At 39.2% G+C, this 25177-nt stretch overlaps 5 protein-coding genes across 15 annotated transcripts in view; 3 read left to right on the top strand and 2 right to left on the bottom strand.

Moving 5' to 3' along the window:
* LOC108761088 (uncharacterized) overlaps positions 1-3637 on the top strand; it is a 4862-nt gene extending 1225 nt beyond the window's left edge. The window contains exons 2-10 of one of the 2 annotated variants that reach the window (XM_018507421.1): positions 492-773; positions 849-1631; positions 1763-1979; positions 2066-2247; positions 2354-2602; positions 2717-2889; positions 3006-3156; positions 3239-3408; positions 3476-3637. In XM_018507421.1, coding sequence (XP_018362923.1) covers positions 492-773; positions 849-1631; positions 1763-1979; positions 2066-2247; positions 2354-2602; positions 2717-2889; positions 3006-3156; positions 3239-3408; positions 3476-3581 — 2313 coding nt within the window. In that variant the 3' untranslated portion in view covers positions 3582-3637. Of the gene's footprint in view, positions 1-491; positions 774-848; positions 1632-1762; positions 1980-2065; positions 2248-2353; positions 2603-2716; positions 2890-3005; positions 3157-3238; positions 3409-3475 lie in introns of those variants that run through there. The other variant, XM_018507422.1, reaches the window with a different exon arrangement.
* Positions 3638-4515: 878 nt separating this feature from the next.
* LOC108761107 (uncharacterized) lies at positions 4516-5373 on the top strand. The gene is made up of 2 exons (XM_018507459.1): positions 4516-4883; positions 5298-5373. Exons 1-2 carry the CDS (start codon positions 4728-4730, stop codon positions 5334-5336), a joined length of 195 nt encoding a protein of 64 aa, XP_018362961.1. The 5' UTR covers positions 4516-4727; the 3' UTR covers positions 5337-5373.
* LOC108761106 (probable peptide chain release factor C12orf65 homolog, mitochondrial) lies at positions 5372-6012 on the top strand. Its single transcript, XM_018507458.1, has one exon. It carries the CDS (start codon positions 5388-5390, stop codon positions 5877-5879), a length of 492 nt encoding a protein of 163 aa, XP_018362960.1. The 5' UTR covers positions 5372-5387; the 3' UTR covers positions 5880-6012.
* Positions 6013-6920: 908 nt separating this feature from the next.
* Positions 6921-18571, bottom strand: LOC108761158 (uncharacterized). The gene is made up of 7 exons (XM_018507545.1): positions 18020-18571; positions 17105-17217; positions 12232-12465; positions 11493-11737; positions 11234-11405; positions 10883-11124; positions 6921-10714 (listed from the first exon to the last, which is right to left on the bottom strand). Exons 1-7 carry the CDS (start codon positions 18123-18125, stop codon positions 7075-7077), a joined length of 4752 nt encoding a protein of 1583 aa, XP_018363047.1. The 5' UTR covers positions 18126-18571; the 3' UTR covers positions 6921-7074.
* A 1430-nt stretch (positions 18572-20001) lies between these two features.
* LOC108761090 (ileal sodium/bile acid cotransporter) lies at positions 20002-24457 on the bottom strand. 10 transcript variants are annotated; one of them, XM_018507426.1, is made up of 7 exons: positions 23967-24186; positions 21545-21844; positions 21264-21473; positions 20829-21003; positions 20505-20767; positions 20245-20431; positions 20002-20180 (listed from the first exon to the last, which is right to left on the bottom strand). In XM_018507426.1, exons 1-7 carry the CDS (start codon positions 23991-23993, stop codon positions 20017-20019), a joined length of 1326 nt encoding a protein of 441 aa, XP_018362928.1. In that variant the 5' UTR covers positions 23994-24186; the 3' UTR covers positions 20002-20016. The 10 variants fall into 10 exon arrangements, with proteins under 10 accessions (XP_018362928.1, XP_018362929.1, XP_018362933.1 ...); XM_018507427.1 differs by lacking the exon at positions 23967-24186 and adding an exon at positions 24202-24457 and having other exon boundaries at positions 20017-20180; XM_018507431.1 differs by lacking the exon at positions 23967-24186 and adding an exon at positions 24276-24457 and having other exon boundaries at positions 20017-20180.
* Between the last annotated feature and the right edge of the window lie 720 nt (positions 24458-25177).

The following is a 25177-nucleotide window of genomic DNA, read 5'->3' as shown; positions in this document are numbered from 1 at the left end:
GCACTGTGTCTACTAGTTCAGAAAATGTAGCAATAAAAAACAGACCTAATATGGGGCGCCGAGTGGCTCGCTGTTCAGTGCGATTGACTCTCGTGATCTGTGGATCTGGGTTCAATCCCACCTGTGTTCCATATATATGCAATTTTTTCACGTTTGCCGTTCGAATTCGGCGTTAAACTGTAGGGAGGTCCTCTCTAGCCTGAGACTCCTATGAGGTGTATTTACCATTCAAATGTACATGACAAAACCTCCAGTTGTAAAAATTATTATTTTACATATATATTATAAATTATTATAGAATAATTGTGATAGCTGATTCTGTTCAGTTTTTGCAGTTAATCTGTCATCATATTCTATTACTTTCTGTTGATATTTTTTTACCAAGAAAATTTGTAATAATTTCAACAGATTTGACTGAGAGTCATTTCATGAATTTTAATTTTACCATTGGTAAATGAAATACAAAACTAATCTGTTCTTCTTTGTTAAAGTACGTGCCTACAAATCATTTCAAGTACATAATAAAAGATGTACGCAGACAGAGATGTCGGGAGCAAGAGGAAAGCGTGTGGACATCATTCGTCAGACAACAAGAGCTGAATGGTTACAACAAAAATGGCATTCACTCATCCGTTCAGAGCATCAAACAACTGTTGGACGAAGGTATGAGGGAGGCGGATAAAGAACTTAAGAAATTAGAGACAAATATTTTGCCTGATGAAGTAAGGAAAGACTATAATAAAACTGGAAACAATCAGAAGAGAAAGTCGAAGGTAAGTGATTTTTCTATGAAAATAATACCACGAGAAGACTGATTGATTACATTGCTAAAGCTCACATAATAATAGGTAAATAATATCAGGGACTCGACTTCGAAGAAAGTGCCCATTATGAAAGACACAGGGACAGGTAGCACCAATTTGTTGCTTACAATTCCTGAAGAAGATAATGCTCCAGCTTATGAGAGGAGGCATCAGTCTGAGGATTTCAAGTCGTACGCTAGAAAGTCTCGCTCTGGTCATGTAATACCGCGAAAGAAGCAATCTTCAAGGCAGCTGCATCATGCGACTAACGGCACCGAATATAATTCCAGTCCTGAAAGTAGCGCACGCCACAACGGCATTGCAGATGGAGTCATTTATGTACGACCGGATCCGTTTACTATGCACAAAATCTTGACGATGCAAAGGAAAGTCTGTGAGTTATTGGATGAAATAGCGTTCAGACTGGGAAATATCTCTGCACCGGATGGGATTAAGGACCTACAGAGGCGACAGCAGTGCGTCGCCGAATTTATTGTTCGATTCTCGAGGAACTATCTATACGATCTCAATAGATACGTCAAGGATATCCAAAGGCATATGTGCGTTATTTCACCACGCGCAATAATAAGGCCGAATCACAGAAATCTGGGACTTCACATGCACGCCATTGAGCATAAACTTCTTGCTGCTCATCAATTGTTGCTGCATGCATTGGTCGCCTATTGTAAACACGTTCCCAGTTCTATTCCCAAAGGACATCCTGGAAAGCTTAAAGAGATACTACAAGTGGTTCTCGATCTGAAAACTATGTGTGATAGACTCCACTTAAACTATTTCGATTCGGGGGACACCGATATTTTGTCGTTGGTAATGTTATTTATTAATATAAATTTTTTTGATAACTGATAATTGATTGCAATATTGCATCTTTTGCATTTTACAAAAACACAAAAGGCATTATATTCAAATTTGCATAGAAGTTTTCTCTTTAATTGTAGGGGAAGGAAATTGAAAGCAAATGCAATGCTGTTTTGTCAAAATTCAAGCTGTATGCGGATAATGATTTTTTAGATACTAATAAAACTTCGTCAATAGCGTCCATCACTCCACATTCAACGAATAAAAAACGACTCAATCGTAAACAATTATCTAATCGGTTGAGTATGTACAGCGCGGATACCAAAATTTCCAAAAATATTTCTAAACCCAAAACAAGTATGTAAAATCATTTTATATATTAATAAGTTAAATGTATATTTGCGTGTTATTTTAACTTGTAAGCTATATACATTATCTTTTAGATTATCATCAAAAAGATAAGAAATATAATGCAATAAATGTTAAAAGAATCTCTAATCGGCCATATCCTAGTCCTGTAACATCTTCTAAAGATGCAAATCAAATAGACGTTAGAAAACATAGAACATTTGCAAAAGAAGAGGATATAAAAACTATGATGGATATATTACCCATAGATTCAGATGTAAACAATTTACTACTTACCCGCACAACAAATACGAGACAGATTTATTGTAACATTAATGTTCAAATATGTTGTTTCAAGACATTTATTATTGTCTACTTTGCAGGGCAGTAACTTTGAAACGCAGGAAAGGCATAATAATGCGATGCTCACAAGAAGAATATGTAAAACGCCGCGAAAATATTCTAGCAAGTCGCGGAATCAAAAACAATCAGAAACGATAGAAAATATTGTCAAGAATACATCCACAAATAACGATGATGAATCCATGAAAAAAGAGCCGATGATTACAGAGGAACATTTATCTAACTTGGTGCCAGTTATAGCAGATTTCATGTCTTTTGTTTCTAATAAGGTAAATTGCAACAATGTTACATAAATTATTTCTTCTAAGATATTAAAAAACAATAAGATTATTTAATTACCTTGATAATTAAAATCTGTCGTAAACATTAAAAATTTATCGTAGCAAAATGAATCAGAGGCAAGGCCAGCTTATTCTAAAACTATGACGAAGACACTAATGAAATTTCTACAAAAATATCAATTACCTAAAAGCATGAACGCAAAAATCAATGCGAGCACAAGCTGTGACGTATGTTATTCAGACAGCAGTGAATGTGAATATGTTAAAACAAACAGGTATGAATATACATGTATTTTATAAATATACACGTATTTTATAAATATACTTTTCCTTATTTTTTACATTTGATAGCTAAAGAAATTAGATTCTAGTTAATATTATGTTTTTAAAGAACTTTAACGGAAAGGCGGAAAAATGGCGAAAATATGCAATTGATTTGTATGTCATCGATAGAAGATGCATCAAAAGTACCTCGCTATTGCGATGCATCATGCCAAGCGGATTATAAGAGCTTAATGGAATTGCCGGATTTTGAAACAAAGGTAAATTGTAAACAATAAAAAATAGTTAAAACATATTTTGAGAATCAAATGTAAAATTGTGATGATTAATATTATATAATAGGTAAAGGAAGGAAAATTTATGATAGATTCACTGAATAATATCGAGCTTGCTGTTTCCGAGGAAACTGAGATGAATTTTTTGAAATATAGATGCGAATATCAGCGATTGATGGAATCGATTCCAATGTACTCTAGCAATACACAAAATAAACCATGGGACATTGTCGCTTGGTAAATATAACACTGCTACTTTGAAAACTTTATTCTCTAAATGTGTTTACAACGAATGATATTGCAGGATATCTGATAAGCTCGTAGATGAATTGATAATAGAAATAGCAAAGGAGCTACAAATAGATGACGTTATACAGAAGCTTTTCGAGTTAGAATTCCAAGAATTCTAACGTTATTGACGTTACTTCTCTGTCAAATCGGAGAAACGCATAAAAAGAAATCATATAAGAAAATTTACTTTAAATTTGAGAGATTTTATACTATAAATTGCTAATTTTGGAAAAATATAATATTATAATTTTTTTAAATTATCCCGTTTTTTTCACTGAATGATAGGAGCAGATATATTTTTGAGATGCATTTAAATATGAATAAATACCTATACTAATACAAAAAATATATCTGTTCGATTTGCCATCAGCAAATTAGTAGAATATTTGTGGTAGACATCAATTGTGTCTGCATTAAACATATTTTACCAGTAGAACTTATCAACATAATCTGACAGAAGATTGACAGTAGAAGCTAACAAATCAGATAAAATCTGTTATTTCATATTTGAGAATGGAATATATCCTACTGTCATTTTGCTGACAATATTTGTAGTTACACTCGCAAAATCTGTTTTTAACAGATTCAGTTTTTATATAAGATTATTTTTTAAATTTAATCCATGATTATATAATAAATTGAATTGCAAAATAATTATACGAAACAATGATCCTTCTTAAGTTTTTCTATGAAAAGAAGCAATCTTAATGTTATTAAACAATCTGTTGATAAAGTAAAGCTAATTGAGCTTGTACGTCTTGTATACATACGTAACAAGTGCGTAATGTTTCCGTCAGCTGATCCACTACAAAAAGAAACGCCGGCCATCATTGCGCATGTCTCGCATATATACAAAGCATAGAGAATGGACTGCGCGATTCGTATCTAAGTAGTGTATCAAATGTGGACAATAATGACAGAGAGATCCGTGGGAGACGGCCAATCCCCCTCTCATTCTCTCTCCCATTACACCATTGAATGGAAAGAGATAGAAATGGCCGTCTGCCACCGTGCCACGGTCCTTTTCTTTCGTCCCTATAGACCATTTTGACACACAGATCGCGCAGTCCATTCTCTATCTATGTCTTTGCATGTATAGAACGTACCAAAGAGGAGAGAATCCTCTTTAATATGTATATATACGTACAATTTTTGCGAATTTCTGAAGAACGGTATACATAATTTTTAGTGTCATGCTATATCAAAATACAGTTAAACATTTTGTATACATCGTACATACGTTCAATTAATTCTGGTAAATTACAATGAGCCGACAAGTTTTGAAACTATACAAGGACATTCTGAGGTATGGCCAAACTTTAAGGTTTACGAACAAGAAGTACTTTCGATACAGAATCCAGACTGCTTTCAAAACTAATAAAGATCTGTCTGACGAAACGGCGATAAACTTCCAATTGCAGGTAATCACGCTGTTGTGCGAATACCTTTTATAACCTTAATGTTTCTAACCTATAAATCACTGTTACAATATTTCTTTTAAGTGTATTACATTGAATAATCCTGAAGTTGAAAGCAATATATTTTAATCTAGAGAAAAAGTTTCAACATGTACGGAATTGTATTCAACGTATAAGAATAAGATCGATTTGTTATGTTCATGTATATATATAATCCTCGCTTTTAAAATAAATGTTTGCCTTGTTTTTATTTATATATTAAAGATATATTTTTACACAATATATATATATAATTTTTTAAATACATATAAAATGTCTAATTTTTTCCAATTTAAAGTTTAAATTTTTGCGATGTAATGTAGTAAAACCTTTCTGTTGATTCAGAATTAATTTATTTCTTCATTTCTCCTTTCACAGAAAGGTATGAAATTCTTGGAAGCTAAGAAAGTGGTTTAAATTATCATTGGATTCATTACAACGAGAGACATTTTATGAAAACAACAGAAAATGTTGATCAAGTCTGTATTGACTTGTCTAAAAGTTCCCAATAGCATTTCTTCCCTGATCAGCCACAACAAATTTCTCTTGTTAGGCATCGTGTTTAATTCCGAAAGCATACAAGTTCGCAACAAGTCGTACAAACGGTATCTTGATTACTCAAATGTTCCCAAGCTGGATGAGGTCGATCTAGAGGAGCAATTCATCCGAGGTAGTGGTCCAGGTGGCCAAGCGACGAATAAGACGAACAATGCGGTCCTGTTGAAGCACAAGCCTACAGGGCTCGTCGTCAAGTGCCACGAGACAAGGAGCCAGTGGAGCAACAAGAAACGCGCGCGTGAAATCTTGGTGACAAAGCTTGACAACTTGCTGAACAAGGAACGCTCTATCGAAGCCCAGATACATGCTCTTCAGAAAAAACAGCAGGCACAAAAAGAATATAAGAGAAAGAAGCTAAACGAAATGAAGAAAGCGTTTCACGAACGTGAAGGCTTAACATGACACGAGATTGTTTTATGTACATTTCTTCTAGAATGTAAATTGATTTAGAGATAAATAAAATTATATGAAGAGGTAACTTCCAAAACACTAAGAGAGCCAACTTATAAATGTTAACTGTAATTAATTGAATCTATCAGGTAAATAAATTTATGAGAATTATCTAAACTTTGTTTTCAGAAATACAAAAGCTCCGTTTTATTTTTAAACTTTAAGTAGTTAATTGTGCTATAATCTTTATTATTAACTAATTAGATTATTCGTCTAAACTATAATTAAGATAAAGAACACTAAACTTGAAATTAAATCAGTCTATTGAACTTGTTGGTCAATCAGTTATAGACTTGTACAATTTAACTTTTTTTTTCCCCCCCCCCCCCCCCCTCTCTCTCTCTCTCACAAGGAGATATGGAATCAAAAAAGGTGCAATGAAATGATTTTTAATGGAAAATTTGTATATCTTTAATAATAATTTCTCTTTCTGAACTCATGAGCGGCTTACAGCAATTCTGCTTGAAATAATGTATTTGGATATACTGGAGAATTGAAAATATAGAATATTATCTTTAATAATATACACAATATAACGGAATATATGTGTGCGTGTCTATGTGTATGTGTACGTGTGGATGTGTGTGTGTGTGTGTGTACATCTGTGATTACAATGTTATAAAGCCGTATGCAGTCTTGCGCACTCTAAAATATAATATACTCTAAATAAAAATAATTCTTAATCATGATCTGAATGAAACGACTGTCATCAAAGTGGTTCACAATTTTCGTTTGTATGAAATGATAAGAAAGAAAAAAGAAATAGAAAATAAGGAACGACATGGTACTAGTAAAAAAGATGTAACTGTTCTGTCTCTGAAAACACAATGACCGCATCTAAAATATATACACAGTAGGATATACCGCGGGTGGGGAGTGTTAAAACTAACCACCTGAAAGAACGTCACTAAGTAGAATGGTATCACTAAAGAGAGAGAATATATATATATATATGTGTATGTATACATATATATATATAATACTATGATGCATGTTAAATACTATTCTACGTACACAAATAATATTTTTATACACAATGTACACATCGGTAGAACGAGATATCGGATCGTAAGATCGATAAATGACCACCGTTGAAATCTAAGCCGAAGTACAGCCTCTTTCTTCTTCGCCTTCATTCTCCAGGTCTTCAGCTGTTCTTCAACCACCTCCCAAAGTGCCCACGGCCAGACTTGACACGCTTCTTCGGTGGCTTGGGATTTGATCGCGAGCCGACAGAACTTCTCAACCGTCTATTACTCGCCACCGTCACCGTCGACAGTATACCGTGATCTATGTCTATTTGATCGTCGATTTTCATCATTCGTACGACTGGTTGAAACTCGATGCTAGAACGACGCTGCTCAAGCTCGTTGGACGATATTATCGATGGACTGATGCGCTCCGACAAGGCGCATTGATCTATCGACAGATTGGACGATTCCTGGATGTTATCTGACGATGAAATGGCTTCACTTTTACGCTTTACGCTGCCGCGCACCCCGGAGCTTGGTGGCTGTTTCTTGTTACACGACGTAATACTCAAGTAGGCATCCTTTTTACAATTCTCGTCCTCGTACATCATCCCGACGCGATCAGATGACAAATTGGCATTGTTGCGGGTGACGGTCGTTCTCGATTGACGTTTTTTGGGGTAAATCCGCTTCCGCGAGCCTATCCGACCGCGTCTCGTCGTGGCGAATACGATACCGTGACGACGTTTTAACAATTCCCCCGTGTCGGACGAGTTCTCCTCACAGTTGCCGCCGCGCAGTTGCCGCTTCGGCGATAACTCGGAATTAGAATTGTGGTGTTTCTTAGGAACTATACCGGTCTCCTCTTTTCTACACTGTAACTGCAGATTGTCCTGATTCTCGATCTCCGTGTCCCGTAATTCGCAGCTATCGGCACTAGTAACGGTGACATGCTCGCGCTGTCGTTGCTTTTTAATAGGCGACGATTTCGCGACCAAGTTCTCGGCGATCGTATTGACATCCTTTCTGCTTAACAAATTCTTCTGGTTCTCGTGATTCTCATCGTTGCCTGAATCGTTCTCCAAGACCTCCTTAATTTCCGACAAATCTTTTCTACATGGATAATCTTTGTTCGACATATGAGTCTTATTCGTCCCATCGTCACACGCGTTTTCCGAGACGGACTCCTTATAGTTGTCCGTACTCGCTGATAGGCCCGTGTTGTCATTGCTGACAGCCTCTATGTTTTTGTCCTTTTTCGCGAGCGTCTCGTGATACAATTTTTTAGACGTAGTGCAGGTTTCCAGCGAAGCGTTGTCATTGTTTTTCTGACTGACACCTAATCGTTCTGCAACCATCGGTAATGCGTTGTTCGTCGACGCTGTTACCGCGTGAGAATCTATCCTCTCTGTGTTCAACATGTGACGTCTAGAAAAATCGCCGTCAGGATAGAACTTCTTCTCCGCCAATGATTCCTGGTCACAATCTATCAATATTTTGCTGTTTGGTTGTATTTTCTTTTTCATCTTGTTACCGACCGGCCAACCGGTCCGATTTTTTCTTCGTTTCCGTCGTTTCAACGGAATGTCCGCCGCGTTTACCTCACCACATTCTGAACTAGCACACGATGAATTATTTTCCAGACAGTTGGTAATATCTTGACAGTTGTCGAGCAATTCCAGTAGATTCGGCGGTGCACCCTTTGGTAAGTTCGTTTCACAAAAACCATCGGCTTGCGCCAAGTCGACATCGGGCTCAAACGAGTCGTCCAACTCGGTCATACCTTTCGTGCACAACATCTCGTCGATCGTCTTCGCTATCTCTTTTATCTCCTCGTCCACGTCTAATTTGAAATTTGGTTTTTGTTCGAGCTTGGGTGTGTTTATGCGCGATCTGACGGGCGTCGATTCTTCTATCGTAGGCAGAGTCGATTGTTGTTCCTTTTTACGGATTATGGTAGACATAATTGCTAACGTGGATGCATGACAACGCGGACTCTTTCTTGGCGAGCGTCCTACACATCCTATACCGCGACCACGACCTCTCCTTCTACCGCTCTCGATTCTGCTCTGTGCTTTCGCTAACGTTTCGTGAAAGTTTTCAATCTCGTACGGCAGAAGAAATGGCTTCATCTCCTCGCATTCGCTGAAGCAATGCCAAAATTCGGCGCCCGTGTCCTGACGCTGATACGTTTGATACCACGGCTCAGACATAGGTATCGACTCAAAAGAGAACTGCATCTTCTCGATTTCTGCCGATGGCTTGGACGGATAAATTTTCTGGACAACGCCGTCGGCCTGCAGCTTGCAATCTTCCGGTTCATGCGTCGATCTCTTCGCCGTCCCGTGTTCCCTACCACCATCCACGGCAGTGTCTTTAACGCCAGTCAATGGAGCCTGATACCTTAATCTGCTGCCAGGCGTCTCGAATTTGTAGTAGTCGGTATTGTCCTTGATGAACGCTTCGGCCTGTGTGCGTCTTCTTTTCCTTGCTCTGCCTAGGTGCACAGAATCCTGCGAGTCTTCTTCGATAATCTCCTGCTTAATGGAACTGGAATTTAACGATGAATTCAGCGATATAGATGAATTGATGGTGTCGTTAGGCTCGCTTTCCGTATCTCTTGGCAGTACGCTACTCTGCTCGCTATCACTAGTTCGCTCGCTGGAATCGTCTCGCTTTGGCTCGCCGAACATGAAGGATTCCGCCTCATCACTCAACAAAGATAATTCCGACTTTCTCACACGCTTAAATCGCACTACCACCGGCTTTTCATTGGACGGCGCCTCCTTCTTCTCTTCGCTCTCCCCATCTTTCAATGTCGCATGTTGCGAATTACCGCCTGGTATCGCGCTCGATCGCAGCTTGTTACCCAACACTTCCACCTTATAGTAGGCACGATTATCCTCTATCAAACGTTCTTCCACCGATAGTCGAGCTCGACATCGACCTCTGATATTTCTGCCACCCCTCCGATTCACGCGCGGATGCTTGGACTTTATGTGACGAGTATTCTCTTCTTGCAACGTTTTCAGGTCCCTCTGTTCGCTCTTATCGTTATGCCCATTGCAAACAATCTCATTTGCATCATTCAACGAAAACTTTCTCGCATCAGTTGTCATCTTTTCCGCTTGCAACGCACAATTGTCTCTCTGAAACGGATCGTCTTTGCTTCCAACAATGTAATTATTATCAACTACATCGACCTCTTTTATCGTACACTCCACAACACTTACGTTTTCATCACCATTATATTCGTTTTTATTATTAAGATAATCTGGATCCTCCGATATGTGACGCGAATTTACAATGCCATTTTGCGCATTTCTATGTACGACCGATTGTAATTTTGGTGGATCCAGATTACTATGTTTATTATTGATATTATCTTCCTTACTGTTATAAAACTCTGTATTGTTCGAGAACGGTCTGATTTTATAGTCTTCCCGCTTGGGTTCCTTAAGAATATTCTCCGTGTACTTTTCGTCCGGGTCATCTTCCTCGATCCAGATAGTGCCTTTTGAGCGCTTTTTGATGGTAAAACCTTCCAATTTGTCATACAATTTTTCGCTCTTGTCGACCTCGTGCCATGGACTGCCCTTAGATCTGAGAAGATGCCCGCTCTCGTGTTTCGAGATACGAGCACGCAGATTATGCGGTGAGCTTAATTTTAAATTAAGATTTCTACGCGCACCATTCACCATTTTTATGTCGTCGACGGTAAAGTTATTTAAAGTCTTGGTGTTTTTGTTAACTTTCTCCTCGGGCAACACATTATGTAGATTACCATTTCCATTGGGAAATAAGTCACAGTCTTTCCTATAAAGTAACAGAAATAAATTGTTATCCAAAATACAAACAGTAACTGTTTATACATGATACATATTATATCGCAAACATGAATGATTTCTATATTCAACAAATATTAAACTGATAAAATTAAATTAAAGAAGTGAACTATGTAAGATTTTATTTCCGAATACTTACTCGATATCTTTTGTTCTGTTTAATTTTAAGAACGCTTCCACATTGGCGCCCGCGTTGATTAATGTATCCAACGATAAAAAATTGTCATCGTTTCCCACAAAGTTCAAATGCTGCTCGCTTTGCACATGCTTCGACAAATCCTCATAATGAATACGACAAAGTTCGCAATAACCAGCTACCAGCTGTTCCGTTCTGCGGGCACGTGCAGCGGTGGCACGAGGTCTCCGAGTCATTTCTTTACCCTGTCCATGTGAAAAAAATTTAATCATTATTTTCTTAATATAGAAATTTGATTAAATAACTTTATTGTTTATCAACATGCAATATTTCATATAGTAACGGATAATGTACCTCTGCCTTATTTATAGATTCAGTATCCCTCTTATTCTCCTTGACCTCTTTGTTTATCAATTTGCTTTCTCGTTTTTCCTGCTTTTTTGTGTCGAAAGGACACGAACCAGGATCACCGTCGAAGTTTAATGTGGGCCACGACGATAATTCCAGGAACACAGGCCTGGTAGCTCTATAAATAGAAATGTAATATGTGAATTTTATAAATGCAAAGACAGATACACGTAGAATTAAAATGCCGTATGGTAATGATAATTACTTGTAAACAGAGTCGAATTTGACGTATGGTCTTTTCAAATGTTTGACTCTCGTCGAGTTATGCTGATTAATTTGCTTCACGTAAGAAGTATTCTTGATAGATTCATAGATCCTGTCAAGCCAAGCCTGAAGCTTATCCGTTGTCCAAATAGGAATTCCCCAACTGTGGGCGTTGTTTAGTGGATCCACGGAACACTGTTGTGGCTGCGTCAGAGCACGTTCCAACATTGCATCCACCCGCGATTTCTATCAAATTAGAAATGTAAAACAATTATAAAATTATTGTGCCATTGGAGTACTAATTTGAAAATTTATTTCTATACAACGAAAAACGCTATGTGACATTTATAAAAAATAAAGCAATATCAAGAAAATCATTAACATATAGTACTGGGATGCAACATAGCATCGAAACCATCTTGACAGACCTAGAAAGAGATGGGAAAAGAATGCACTATCATTCTCCCTTTCTCTCTCAAAATTCGACCAATAGGACAATATTAGAAAGAGAGTTCTGTGTCCATATATCTACCTTTCTTTATCTACTTCCATCAAAATGAAAGATCAAAGAGATTTCGCCATATGCTTCATCCAGTACTAATATGTTGATGAAGAAAATGTACAGTAATAAAGTGACAGATAATATCGATTTATTTTTTATTACAATATTAACAGCAGTTTTTATACGATACGATTTAATATTTGATATAATTTATCTCCTTATAATATTTGATACTTACAGATCTTTGGGTAGTTTGACCCCGCAGAGTAGAGTTGGACGAGGGGCATTCAGAACTTAGTAACGGTGTTGGGGGTGTGGGAGTTGGGATTTCGATGCTTCTCAGTGAGCGGAGTCCTCCGCTGCCACCACTGATGCAAGCCCATCTAGGTCTCTCAAAGTTTGTATGACCTGCCTTGTCTATTCTATCGCTGGCTACAAGATTCACACCGCGTACTAGAAACAATTCGACCGCCTAAAAATAAACGACGTCAAGTTGAAAGAAGAAATCAGGCAAGATATGAGAAAGAAATGTAGAGCTATAGCAGAAGCGGACAGGTAAGCACGTACGAGCGTAAGATACAGATTCAAATGATTAACTAACACACACAACAGATCACATTGTTTCCAAGCAAAACTCGGGGAGGAGGAGGGAGGAGGGGACTTCTACCTATGCTTCTCGAGCTTCTCCAATACAGACAAAGGAGACCTTGGCGATCTGTCGGATCGAGCGCGAGTCCGCGCGATCAAGCTGTTGCTCCAGGCGTCTCGCGAGCGAGCGTGCGTGCGTGTGAGTGACAGTGACAGAAACAGAGACAGTCTGACGACTTTCGAGGAAGTTTATCGTTTGCGCAACGAGTAAAATGTCGTTGCGCGAGCACAATGCACACATACATACGTGTACAAGCGTGATGCGCGATGCCTGGGGGACACACGGTCACATCGTGTTACGCTGACGTCAAGTGATTTCGCGGCTTTCCTCGGGCGAGCAGCACGGCGGCAGTGACGGTGACGGTGACGATGGCAGTGGCGGCGACGACGGGGGCCGATCGTTACAGAGAATACAGAGAGGAACGCGATTCGGCTGGGAAGGCGCGCGGCGCGTGCCGCCACGACTGGTCTTCATGTAGCTGATACCGCCACTCGCCGCTCGCTGCCGGTCGCATAGCGTTGTTCTAATAATATGACGCGGCGCGTCGGCCGCCGCCGCCAGCAGCTGTCCCTCGTCCAAGGCACCGGGAGGGAGATGCGAGGAGACACGTGGAGCGGTCCCCGGCGTGAGTGGCGACGTTCCCAACGGCGGCGACGGCGCATTCGACGCGGCGGACTCGAGCGAGGACGCGTTCGCGTCCTCGAAAGTCACGAGCGCTCGCCGCCTGTCAAACGCCAGCGACGCGCGACCAACCGCTACGCTACGCTCCGCTTCGATTCGACGGCGACTCGACGGCCGAGGACGCGCGATCTATGCCAAGCACATTGGGAGCATTGGGTGTACTGGGACACGTCGTGTTGGCGACGCGCGACAAAGGGATACTCCGACAAAACGGACGGACGGACGGGAGGGCGGCCGGATGGAAACGACTACGAGACGCGACGCCACTTTTCACTCGCTGCTTCGACCGATGCTTGTTGGCTCGTGGCGGACAACTGTCACGCACAAAATGGCTATTCGCCGTTAGCAGCTTGGCATGGGGGCCTGGAGACGGCGCGCGAGTCCACTCCTCTCGCGCCCGACGTCGACGGCGAGGACACGCGCGCGCGACTCCCGTCCGTTCGCGTCGTCGCTCCGTCCAGCTCCGTCGCTCGTCGCTCGTCGGGCGCGACGCCGCCATCCTCCCCTCGTCACTCGCCTCAATTCGCCTATCGTGTAATTCGTGTATCGTGTCCTCCGATCCCATCCCCACCCCACCCCTCCCCTCGCCCTCACTTGACTTGACTTTTCGAAATTTCGCGCACGCACACGCGCGCGCATATGGTGGATAACGCAGAAAACGATTCCCCGCGCGGTTCTTCAGATGGCGCGAGGCGCGCCGGTTTCTCCGCGATTTGTTTGTCAACAGACAACGACAATGAGCAACAATGAATCTCTACGACGATTCGTAACGTCGATCACACGGTTTGACAGCTGTTCTATTAATAGGCCGTTGCGAGGCGACTTTGCACTTGTGCCCTTCTGCTCCACGTCGCGAGGAATTGGCTCGTTCGTCCTGTTAAACCGTTGGAAGTTAAGGCAGTAAAAACGGTCTAGATCGAACTTACAAAATTTTATTATTTGCAGATTTTCGATAGATGTATCAAGCGAGATGTATTACAAAATGTTGCGGTGTTACACACGAAATTTATTTACATCTCTAGAGTATGCTATGTCATTTTTCTTTAATAATAATTAACTTCAATTTCAAATTCTTTTTTCTAATCTCTCGGAGTAATTATGCAACTTTTTCTCTAGAGGGGAAACGTGAAAAGTGAACATTTTTATGTGTGAATATATGTCTGTTTTTTTTTTGTGGCTGAAGTAGATTAAGTATACACTTGAAATTTAAAGGTTTTTCATTTGTTATTTAATTCGTGGCTAGACTTAACCTGATGATAATGTAAAAATTGTATTTTTCTATCTATTAATGTTTTTTTTATTTATATATTGTGTGTATACATAAGGATGCATGTTTTTTATTTCTGCATCAGAATTTTCTTTCTCGCTTTTATCAAATATCAAATATATACTTATCTAATTAACTTGACTTTATCAAATATCAAATATATACCTATCTAATTAACTTATCTAATTAACTTGTGGGTTTAAACTATATTTACTTAACTTGATGATGATATAAAAATTATGATTTTCTAGCTATGATTAATCACTAAACTGATGATTTTGAATAATTTTTAAAATTGCGGGACTACAAAACTATTAATTTAGTGATTAATCATAGCTAGAAAATCATAATTTTTATATCATCACCAAGTGAATATCACAAGTCTAAACCACAAATTAACTAGATAATAAAAAACCAGGCTGAAATAAGATAGGTATACATTTGATGTTTGATAAAAGCGAGAAAGAAAATTCTAAAACAGAAATAAAAAACATGCATCCTTACGTATACACACATAAATATTTTCACTCTTCACGTTTTCTAGATAAAAAGCTGTAAGGAAAATTCTCGACTCTGCAGATATTACGTTACAAAATCACCAGCCCGTATGGAGAAACATATTATCTACTCTTCATACGCGTGCAAACGTCCGATACGATGTGCGAATTTTTTACCTCTCGCATTCGCCGTCTCTTTTTTTTCTTCCTACTTCGTCTCCCCCCTTCTTCTTTTTGAAGTCGTGAGCTTCGCGTATCGCTCTGAAGATGGCGCGGGACGGCGAAGTTCGCCGCGGGAATTGTTTGTCAACAGAAAAATCGTTCGGTCGGGAACCGCGTCCGTCGAGGTAATAGACGTACAAATGCGACCTACGTCGCGTCGTCGCTAAAGCGGCGCAAACGTTGCCGAGAGCGGCTTGAATTTAGGGCGTAGCCCCCGCGCGCACGACGCAGCGCGGCAACGATGTGTGTTTTCGCTTCGCGTGAAAAGACACAGCCGGCGCGGACGCACGGAAACCCGCTTCCTCGCGCGCAATGCTCGGTCACGTCCGCGAGGGTCAACCCCGCGCCAAGCGAGCCTGGCTCATCCGTCTCTTTTCCTCCGGAAACGCGCGCTTCGAGTAAGACGAGGCATCACCTTCGGAGAATAAGAAAAAAAAAAGGAGGAAGAGCGAGAATCACGCGAAGGAAGGTGCGGTAAACGCGGTTGGAGGAGACAACTTCACGGCACTGGTTTGCGCGGCTCGTGCGGATCACATGAGCGCGAGTAGGCCAACGTTTATGGAAAACGATTCCGGTACAGTCTGTGTGAAATTAGAAAATTCATATGAATGTGATCGTGTTGGTAAATGGCTGCGTTCAGCTGAAAAAAGCAGCTTTGCTACTGTCGTAAAATTCTTTAACACGATTAGTCTTGCCCTTAATTCCTTATTGGATTTAAATGTGTAAACCAATCATATTTAAAGAATTTTACAACGGTTGCAAAGCTGTTTTTTTTTCTGCTAAATGCAGCCTGTAGTACGTTAAAAATATATGAACTGGAGCATAGTTAAGATTGCGAGGAATCAATCGAACATTAGCAAACCGAGGATAAGTTATAGCACAACGAACATATTTTTTTTCTATCGGAGGTTACTTGTTACGTATCGTCATGACCTAGTTACAAAATAGAAGTAAAAATAAACGCAATTAGCTGTCAAACCGAAAATAAAATATTCTTCTGTAGTGAGATATGTATATATAAAGTACTGTTAACAATTCCATACTATATATATAATAGAATATACATACTATATATATATAACAGAAGAACAAAACGACTTCCTTTTTGTCAAAAATACATCACATTGTCTCATGAATGCATCATATCAACAATTTTCTGTCATAGATAGGGCAAAAGATAAATACAAATTGTCAGAAAGTTAACTCGGGAAAATCACGCAAGATTCGCGAGTGATTAGCGAGTGACTCGGTAAGGTCCGTGCGCGGAAGTTTTCGGGATCGAGTTTACCGTTCCGAGTTGTTCCGGCAGTTCGATAATCGCGCGCGTACTCCGTAATATCGCGTGGCAACGAGGTTGGTTTGAATTGAATGGCCGGAGAGCGCATCGGTCGCGAAGAGACGGATATTCGAATTTTTTCTCGTTTCGCGCGCGCGCGCGTGCACGTGCACGTGTATATGTATATGTGTGCGCGCGCTCTCTGTAGGGGAGCGAGCGCCGATTCGAGCGGGCGTTACGTCGAAGCGGCCGTAGGCATAGTGATCGAAAATGGCGGGAAGAGAAGAACGGGCGGGAGAGGGGGGGAGGGGGAGGGGGAACGAGCGAAAGAGGGGAGAAGAGAGAAAGAGAGGCAGGTGGAGAAAGTGAGAGAGGGGCTCGCACACTCGCCCGAAATACACCAAAACGCTCCGACAAATCGATAAGCGGCTAGAAACGAAGCGGGAAACGTGGGTTACGGGCTACCAGGGATACTCTAACGCAGCATCGCACAAGCGGGAGATGAAAATGTAAACTCACACCACCCAACTCCCTGATCTGTGCCTCTAGCTTGGCCGCAATGGCATGGTTCTTTATGTCCAAATAGAACGACTTCTGCTCCAAAGGTTGCAGGCCCCTTCGTATACGAATATCTACAAAAAAAAGTTTTAAAAATCTTACTAATTTTCCCATTGCGATCAATGCCAACGATTGTTTTTGTCACACCTGCAGACGCGTTGAGGCGTGACAAAGTTTTTTCTCTTTCTTTTCTCGATTAACTGTCGATCCCAAATGAATCGACTAAGCGTGTAGAGCATCGGAAATATTTTCCACGGACTTTTTTTTTTCCCCCCGAGAAATGCGTTATAAGAAGCGTTCACTTATCGTATTTTAGTTGCTGTCTTACATTCGTACCAACCGCTGTACAAATCACATGATACAGACGAATTGGTGCAGCCTCTAATCAAGCGATAATAACAGTCTTGTTACTCACATCCAGAGAACGTACTATAAGACGGGATATATAAAATGAATCATCATTACTATTTGCACCGTACGGCAAAGGAAACGCTGGTGATCGCTCAGAGTACTCGTTTCAGCATCGGCAAAGGTTCCATTAATTTACACGTAGCGTCCAAGCTAAGACAAATTTGGAAGGCGCCTTCGGTCTTCTGTAAAACAACTCGAATTCCTCAATGACAACACGTAACAATATGTACGTAACAACCCGTCTCTTCAATCTCTTCGCCGATAAAGATATTCCAAGTACTCTCAGTGATCCCTCGGCGTGTATTTGTGTGTGCGTACGTGTACATGTGTGCCTGGGTAGAGAGACAGGCACGTAACGTGTGTCAAACACAGTCGTGCAAACGTCTCTACGCAATGTCCATTAACGGCTAAACTGCCGGCGCGGCGGTCATTATGCAATACGGAATTACCCGTTTCAGGACTTACCTGGCTTTCGTCGCGGATCAAACTTGTTTTCTCTCGACGGTTGTCTGAGTTGCTGTTGTTGCTGCTGCTGCTGCTGCTGATATTGGTGCTTGGACGGCGATACCATTCCTAAGCGATGATGATGCAGCACCGCACGACGTACTGCAACGACGTTATCCCTGACTCACTTACGTCCCTCGTCCTCGTCGTCGTCGGCGCACTTCCCATCCTCATCGACACGCCGAGTAACGTCGCAGAGGCGCGGTCGCATGCTCCGTCCTCGCTCGTCTATATATCTCTCACTCTCTCCCTCCCACCTTTTCTCTTTCTCTCTCTCTCTCTCTCCCGTTCTTGTTTGCTAGAATGCGCGCGTCACAGTTGTACACCTAGGCCAAGAACACTAGATCGCGATTACCAATCTGCGTGTCGTCGGCCGACGTGATCAGATTGCATCCTCGATCAAAGCGAGATCACAGAAATCCAAATCGCTCGCCCGCTCGTTTCACACTTCCAAGCCTTCTCGAGCCTCGATCAGCCTCGGCAGTCTCGGCACTGTAAACTGAAATCATGCGCGCTGAAGTTAGCAGCAAGAACGGGCGGCGACAGACAGTGGGCACGCGAGTACAAGATGGTGCAGGATAGCCAACTTCAGCGTGTTCGCTCATTAATGTCACGATTGCCATTGACTTGGGAGATAACGAGTTGCTCGACAAAAGTAAATTTCCTCGTGATTCTAAATGAGATCAAGATATTTTTTTTATTTGCGTAGAGAGGTGAGAAAAATGGGTTGAATTGATATTATTGTTGTTGCAGGCTCAAGATTTTAGGAAGTAATAATCAATGCATTGGTATAACTGCGGTGGTGATAACAGCGTTATTTTTGCTTCGCAAAGTTATTGAACGAAACGTATGACGATTAATATTCGTTACACGGCGAGATTTCTCGCGAAAGAGGTAGTGTAGTTAGTATAATGAAGTTATACAAAATGTATCGAATTGATTTAGTTACATTAGCGCGAGGGATTTTCAAACTTGTCGTGCACGCTGCCGTGCAAATGTTGCTGTATTCAATTTGTTAGATGATGGCGCTGGTGGCGACGGGCGCGAATTTTTGAAATCAATTTCACTCACAGAATCAGAATCATTTTCTAAATTTGTTCTCGTCGAAATTTAAAAATTTAACGATGCGCTTGAATTAATATTTTTGATATTGCGTTAAATTTATTTTAATGTTGCGTTTATTTGTTGGACCGATACAAATTCTATGTTTAAAAACAGTTTTCTAGACACTCCATAATAAAAAACAAGCTTAGAAAAGTACAATTCTTTAATTTCTTTTCGAATTCAAAAATAAAATATATAAACGCAAATGAGATTTTCACAACACTTAGAAAATATTTAATAAATCTTTGTTCACCAAGTAAGAATTGTTTTTCGCTATACTTTTATAGATGAATAAATCAAATTATTGTTACAAGTACATTAGTTAAAAAAAAATTTCTTTTTTAATTACTTCGATTCTGGAATCTTCTGGCTTGTGACATCGTTTTTAGCTGTATTCTTAAAAAATATCGCAACAAAAATAAAAAAAAAATACTACGTATGCATTACGTAAATAAAAAAAAATATATCAAAAATAAAAAAAAATAAAAATATAATGAAATACATCATAGATTTCCCTAATGTTTTCGTAGGCGATATTTCTCAAATACAAGGCTCGCATTCAAAAATCTTATATGTCTATCCAGTTTAAACTAATTTTTTTTGCTGTAAACTAATGTTATAAGTATCATCGACATAAAAAAAACACAAATTTTAAATTACTACTTGATAGGTAACAATAGATATAGAAATTATACATAATATAATATATCCACAACCAACCTACTCTTATCAAAACTTAAAGCTTTCCAACATTAATATATAAAATATATAAAAAATATAGTTCTTTCTTATATATTATTAATGCATAAACGAGGAATTTATTATTCTGCACGATCAAATGATTTAGATTCATTTCATTGCGTAGAAACGTTTGTAGTTTGTTGGAGTTTTTCTAACGATGGAGCAGACTGTAGTGTCCCTTTTGCCGTTTTTTTTTGCTTGTATTTATAAATCAATTTTATTATAAATAAAATTGTTAATGGAACCGGTGTCATCATTGCGGCAGATACAGGAACCACTAAACAGAAAATATTTTGTTAGATTAAGGTAACTCATGTGCTTATATTCATATACATATTTACCAGTAGTTAGGTCGTCAGCGGGTGCCTTCAATGTAAATCGTAACAAAAAGATCGCCACGCCTGTATTCTGAATACCAGTTTCAATGGCAATCGCCCGTATATCAGCTTGAGGTTGCTTGCAAATATACGCTATTATAAAACCAAATGTAAAACCTAACCAGGGTAAACCCATTCCTGCGATTATGATCTGAGATAAAAAAATCAAATTAAAAAAATTTGTAATTTTTTAAATGAATTTGTAAAAAAAAATATATACTTACCTTCCATGTAAACAGTTGAAATATATATAGATTAGTCATGATGGCAAATATAATAATGAATATAATTAAAATCACAGAGCAAGGTTTCATTACTCGGACCAATATCTTCGATACTCTTGGAAACTTTTTTTGAATGATAAATCCTATGGCCAGTGGAATTACAAGACCAATTACGAAAGTTGCGATATGCTCATAGGGAACTGCAATTTTTCCCTGTGCGAAAATATATCTACCCAATGTGAAGACCCAAAATGGCATCATTCCTTTGAAGAATAAAGTCAAATTTTATATACAAGAATTACTTTTATGTTACATATTACTTACCAAATGCAGCAATGGTACATATAGTAGTCATTGTGATTGAAAGATTCAGATTGCCATCAAGTAACAGTGTCCACATATTAGAAGCGCCACCACTTGGACTTATCCCTGTGAAGAACATGCCTATTTGCAGTTCAGGACGATCAGGAAATAAAAGATATCCAATGAGAAAACTTAACTGGAAATAATGTAAAATCAAGATCATGGAAAATCTGACAAAAGAGCAAGCAAAGTACATTGCAAAGTACATTGTAAGCACAGATCTGTTTTTTGTGGCTGAATCAGTGTACACTTTTGGAACTTAAAGTGAGATAGGTAGATGTTTAAATTTGACGAAAGCAAGAAAGACAATTTTAGTGAAGTTTAGTGCAAGAATAAAAAACAGACCTATAATACTTGTATACATTAACTGAAACATCTTGTATGTTTATGATTTACCAATGGCATGATCAGGAACTGGCAGAAGAAACCTATGGCTGGACCTATTGGCCTTCTTAATGTATTGCGACATACGTTCCAATCTATAGCACAACCAAAATTAATATACAAAATGGATACAAGTATTGCTACACTGGCAGTAAATACAGTGTCTATTATACGTTCCTCTCGTATTACGGTAATAACAGCTACTTCTCGATCCTCTTTAATCTAAAAGAAAAGAAATTTTGATTATTCTAAAGAAATAAAGCAATCAAATAAAATGTTTATTTAACACTTACCGTCATTTCTGTCACAGTAAACGTTAATGTCGTCCTACCAAGGAATACGCCAGTGATATTAAAGATACCACTGAATAAAGTTCCGTTTGACTTTGTAAATTCAGAACTTAGTTTTGCAATATGTTGGTCGGTATTAAAATACCACATACTTGGTCTGGACGTATCACCAACATGTACACTGAATGGGACTGATATTACTTGATTCATATGTACAGTTATGTTATCTGCAATATCAACGGTCCATGCTGATGCTCCTCCTAACAACAGCAGTCCCATCACATATACAACACCTGCCATTCTCTAAAAACAAATAAAAAATATATTAATTAATACACTCATCTTGATCTGCTTCTTTAAAAGAGATTTCACTAACATCCGGTCTGTCATACAGCAATTATCTCCTGAGCATTAACATTCAGTACTAAATAACTGAGAGTAATATCAAACTGAGATAAGAATATAAATAAACAGTAAAAACTGTAAAAAGGGAAGATTAATTACGTAAACATGATTAGATAAGAATGTAAAATCATTTTGTCATGAGATAACGTCACTTTTTCTACATCCTCTCTCTTTCAGAACGTTCTCGTAAAGAAAGAAATAAAATCATTATCTCCGTGACGACTAATAAGTGACTTTCGAAACGTTGCAAAAAAGGTAATCAAACACGCATGTATACACACGCGCATGTGTCGTTTCGCGTGCATCGACGAATTCATGCGCCTTCGGTCCTCGACGCGCGTTCACCGTCGCGCAAGAAACATACATACATTCGCGATCATAATCGATAATGCCTTAACTCTCCTCGTTCGCCGAAGTCGCAAAATATTACAGCTCAATTGCATAATCGGTGAACGCGAATGCGACACTACGACAGGCACGTGGTGGGAGACGGCACGTTCCGGTGGATGAGGATATATCCATATAACTTGCATAGCCACAATCACATTTTATGTGCGTCTTTATAGGAGAAATGCGATTGGATAATTTTCTTTATGCATACGTTTATGCGGCTACGCAAGTTTGTGTGGATATACTCTGACAGTTGCGTCCCGTGAAATCTGCGACTTCGACAGGCTAAATATACATCGACTCGGACCGCCGCCGTCGGCTTTCTTAATTCTTCCGTTATGAATAGTTGTCGGATGCGCGATTATTACGCGACGTAAACACTATGACGCACCGGCTATTTATGCCGAACCGCAACTCGCAACAACGGCTGTACGTTGCATCAATCGGTTTGTTCGTCGACTTTACGAAGCTTTCCCGTCCGTTAACTGAACCTACATCAACGCGGGTTAACCTATGGCTACAGTCCGGTTCACACTCACAACGTTCGGAAGCGAAGCATTATTTATATCCTTGTTTAACAATGATGAAATGATTCAGAAATGTGAGTGCCGCTTATATAGGGTGACCCAAAATTCGCGACTCAAAATATACTATAACAAGATAGTTCTCAAAAAATTCAGTAAAATGTCGTTTATAAACTTTTATTTTAGCCGGCAATTTTTTAGATTATAATTACGGATTGTTTCACCTTTCGATAGACTTCAAGCTCACTCTCTTATTCTCTTTGCTCTTACTCTTTTACTCTTTTGTTTATCTATTAGATAACGATTAATCACAATAATAATTACAAACTCTCAAATTTGAAATAACATACAAATAAATAAAAGTAGACTAATGAATCAGCGCAGATAAAAACGGCGTAAATTATTATGAAATAATTTAATATTTTGTAGTTGGAATGATGTCTCCTTTTTATTCGAAAATAAACTTATTTGAAAATAAAGAAGACATCGTTCCAACTACAGAGTATTAAATTATTTCATAATTTGCGCCGTTTGTCTGCGCTGACTCTCATTAGCCTACTTTTATAAATTATCACATTATTAATTTATCTAAAGATGAGGACATTCGATCCTTAGATAATTATCTGTCCATGAGTCATTATATGGTAGTATTAATGAGCGTTGATGAACACGAACTTCTACGTGCTCGCTACTAACATAAGTATAACCACGAAGCGCACGAAGTACTGGTATCAATGACGTCAATAGGAACGACAATAGTAGAGTTTTTGAAATAATAATAAATTAGTTTCAATTAGTTTCAATAAATTAGTTCAGGTATTTTCGCTATTAATTCTCGATTCCTTAATTACACGTGTATAACTTATTGTTGCACATGCGCAAATGTACTTTCACTTAAATTAAAAAAAAAAACCCACTCGATCTTAATTTATTTCCAAGAAACAAGCAAATCCTGCGATTCCTGTTTTAGATCTCTGTCACTTTTTAAAGATGAGAATTATGAAAACAGTTCCTCCGTTTTTTTTAAGCTCAATTTATTAGTTTCAGCAATTGCCTGTTTATTCTATAAGTACGACTCAAATACAGTCCATTCGAATTTCCATCACTACATTGGTCAATTTTTCTTCACTCATTGAAGGACTTGATGTGTTCTTTTCATTTTTCTTTTATTCACTTTCACAAGACGCAACTTGCCGATCACGGTGAAATTCGAAGCTCGTTCGCGAAAAAACAGGCTCAAACGTGAACAAATGACTACAAACGACCGGCGCTACGAGATTTGTCGAGATGGATTGTTGGTTCGTGTTCGTTCGCACTTATGTGTGTTTGATTGGTTTATACCCGGTTTTATGCGACTACTGATGTCTCTCTCTGCAAGAATGCGATGGAAGCGCTTCCGTGACCAAATTTACGGCGGGCACTTCTCAAGAATTCGCGATACATCATTTGCAACACGTCACCACGAGTCCGTTCCACTTTGTGAGGACAAGTATCGATCGGTAGCGACAATCCTGGACGACCTGCTACGTGCTCTTTATCTCAATTATGACTATTACTTTCTACTTGCCCGATTACGAAGCGTACTTGAGACAACAGTTCAGACTTCAGACAGTTCAGGCTACTTCAGAGCATGATGGAAGGGATAACATGGCGTGCTTAGTTTGCAAGCATCTCTCTCTAAATCTCCGCCGTCTCTGTCTATGAATGTCGCGTCAGGGGAAAAGCCTGCCAACCGTGAAACGCTAAACATGAGGCGATATTCATAGTTCGTTTTTATTTTAAAACTGTCTTGGATCGGTATTCATAGTCAGATCTTATATTCGAGAACGTCTTAAGAAGTCACGAACCAATCAGAGGGCTGCATTAGAGTCTTAAGACATTACTTAAGACGGTCTTGAAATAAGAATCGACTATGAATACCGGCCTTAAATAATGTCTTAAGATGCTAATACAGTCCTCGGATTGACTTATGACATCTTAAGATTGTACTTAAGACAGTCTTAAATGCAAGAATCGACTATGAATACCGGCCTGTTTCGTGTCGTGAAATTAGTACTGAATCTTTCCTTGTTTAACACACTTTATATGTTTCTCTTTCTATAGAAAGGCTGCGGTCGATTTGGATGCTTTCAGCATTTTTCAGTAGTTCTTTTCTTATTTTACGTCTAATGAACGATAAAGACAGAATGATGATTACAGCACTTATTAGGGCGATTGTTACCAACGCCGATTAACTTAATCGACTTAACTCAATCAGCAGAATTACTATTATATAGATAAAAGATTTTCATTACTTTTATCCAGGGAATGGAAAGTT

Source organism: Trachymyrmex cornetzi, unplaced genomic scaffold (assembly GCF_001594075.2).
Source record: "Trachymyrmex cornetzi isolate Tcor2-1 unplaced genomic scaffold, Tcor1.1 scaffold24, whole genome shotgun sequence".
Lineage (NCBI taxonomy): Eukaryota > Metazoa > Arthropoda > Insecta > Hymenoptera > Formicidae > Trachymyrmex > Trachymyrmex cornetzi.
Note: the sequence above shows the minus strand (reverse complement) of the source record. Positions and strands in the feature narration are given on the sequence as shown.

Excerpts from the sequence above, each read along its gene's own strand:
- LOC108761107 (XM_018507459.1), top strand. The coding sequence starts at position 4,728 with ATGAGCCGACAAGTTTTGAAACTATACAAGGACATTCTGAGGTATGGC. Across the intron at positions 4,884-5,297 it reads CGATAAACTTCCAATTGCAG|AAAGGTATGAAATTCTTGGA; the intron begins GTAATCACGCTG and ends CTCCTTTCACAG.
- LOC108761106 (XM_018507458.1), top strand. The coding sequence starts at position 5,388 with ATGTTGATCAAGTCTGTATTGACTTGTCTAAAAGTTCCCAATAGCATT.
- LOC108761090 (XM_018507426.1), bottom strand. The coding sequence starts at position 23,993 with ATGAGTGAAGAAAAATTGACCAATGTA. Across the intron at positions 21,845-23,966 it reads AAGAAAAATTGACCAATGTA|AGAATGGCAGGTGTTGTATA; the intron begins GTGATGGAAATT and ends ATTTGTTTTTAG. Across the intron at positions 20,432-20,504 it reads TTCAACTGTTTACATGGAAG|ATCATAATCGCAGGAATGGG; the intron begins GTAAGTATATAT and ends TTTTTATCTCAG.
- LOC108761158 (XM_018507545.1), bottom strand. The coding sequence starts at position 18,125 with ATGGTATCGCCGTCCAAGCACCAATATCAGCAGCAGCAGCAGCAGCAA. Across the intron at positions 12,466-17,104 it reads AGATCAGGGAGTTGGGTGGT|GCGGTCGAATTGTTTCTAGT; the intron begins GTGAGTTTACAT and ends GTTTATTTTTAG. Across the intron at positions 10,715-10,882 it reads AACAGAACAAAAGATATCGA|GAAAGACTGTGACTTATTTC; the intron begins GTAAGTATTCGG and ends GTTACTTTATAG.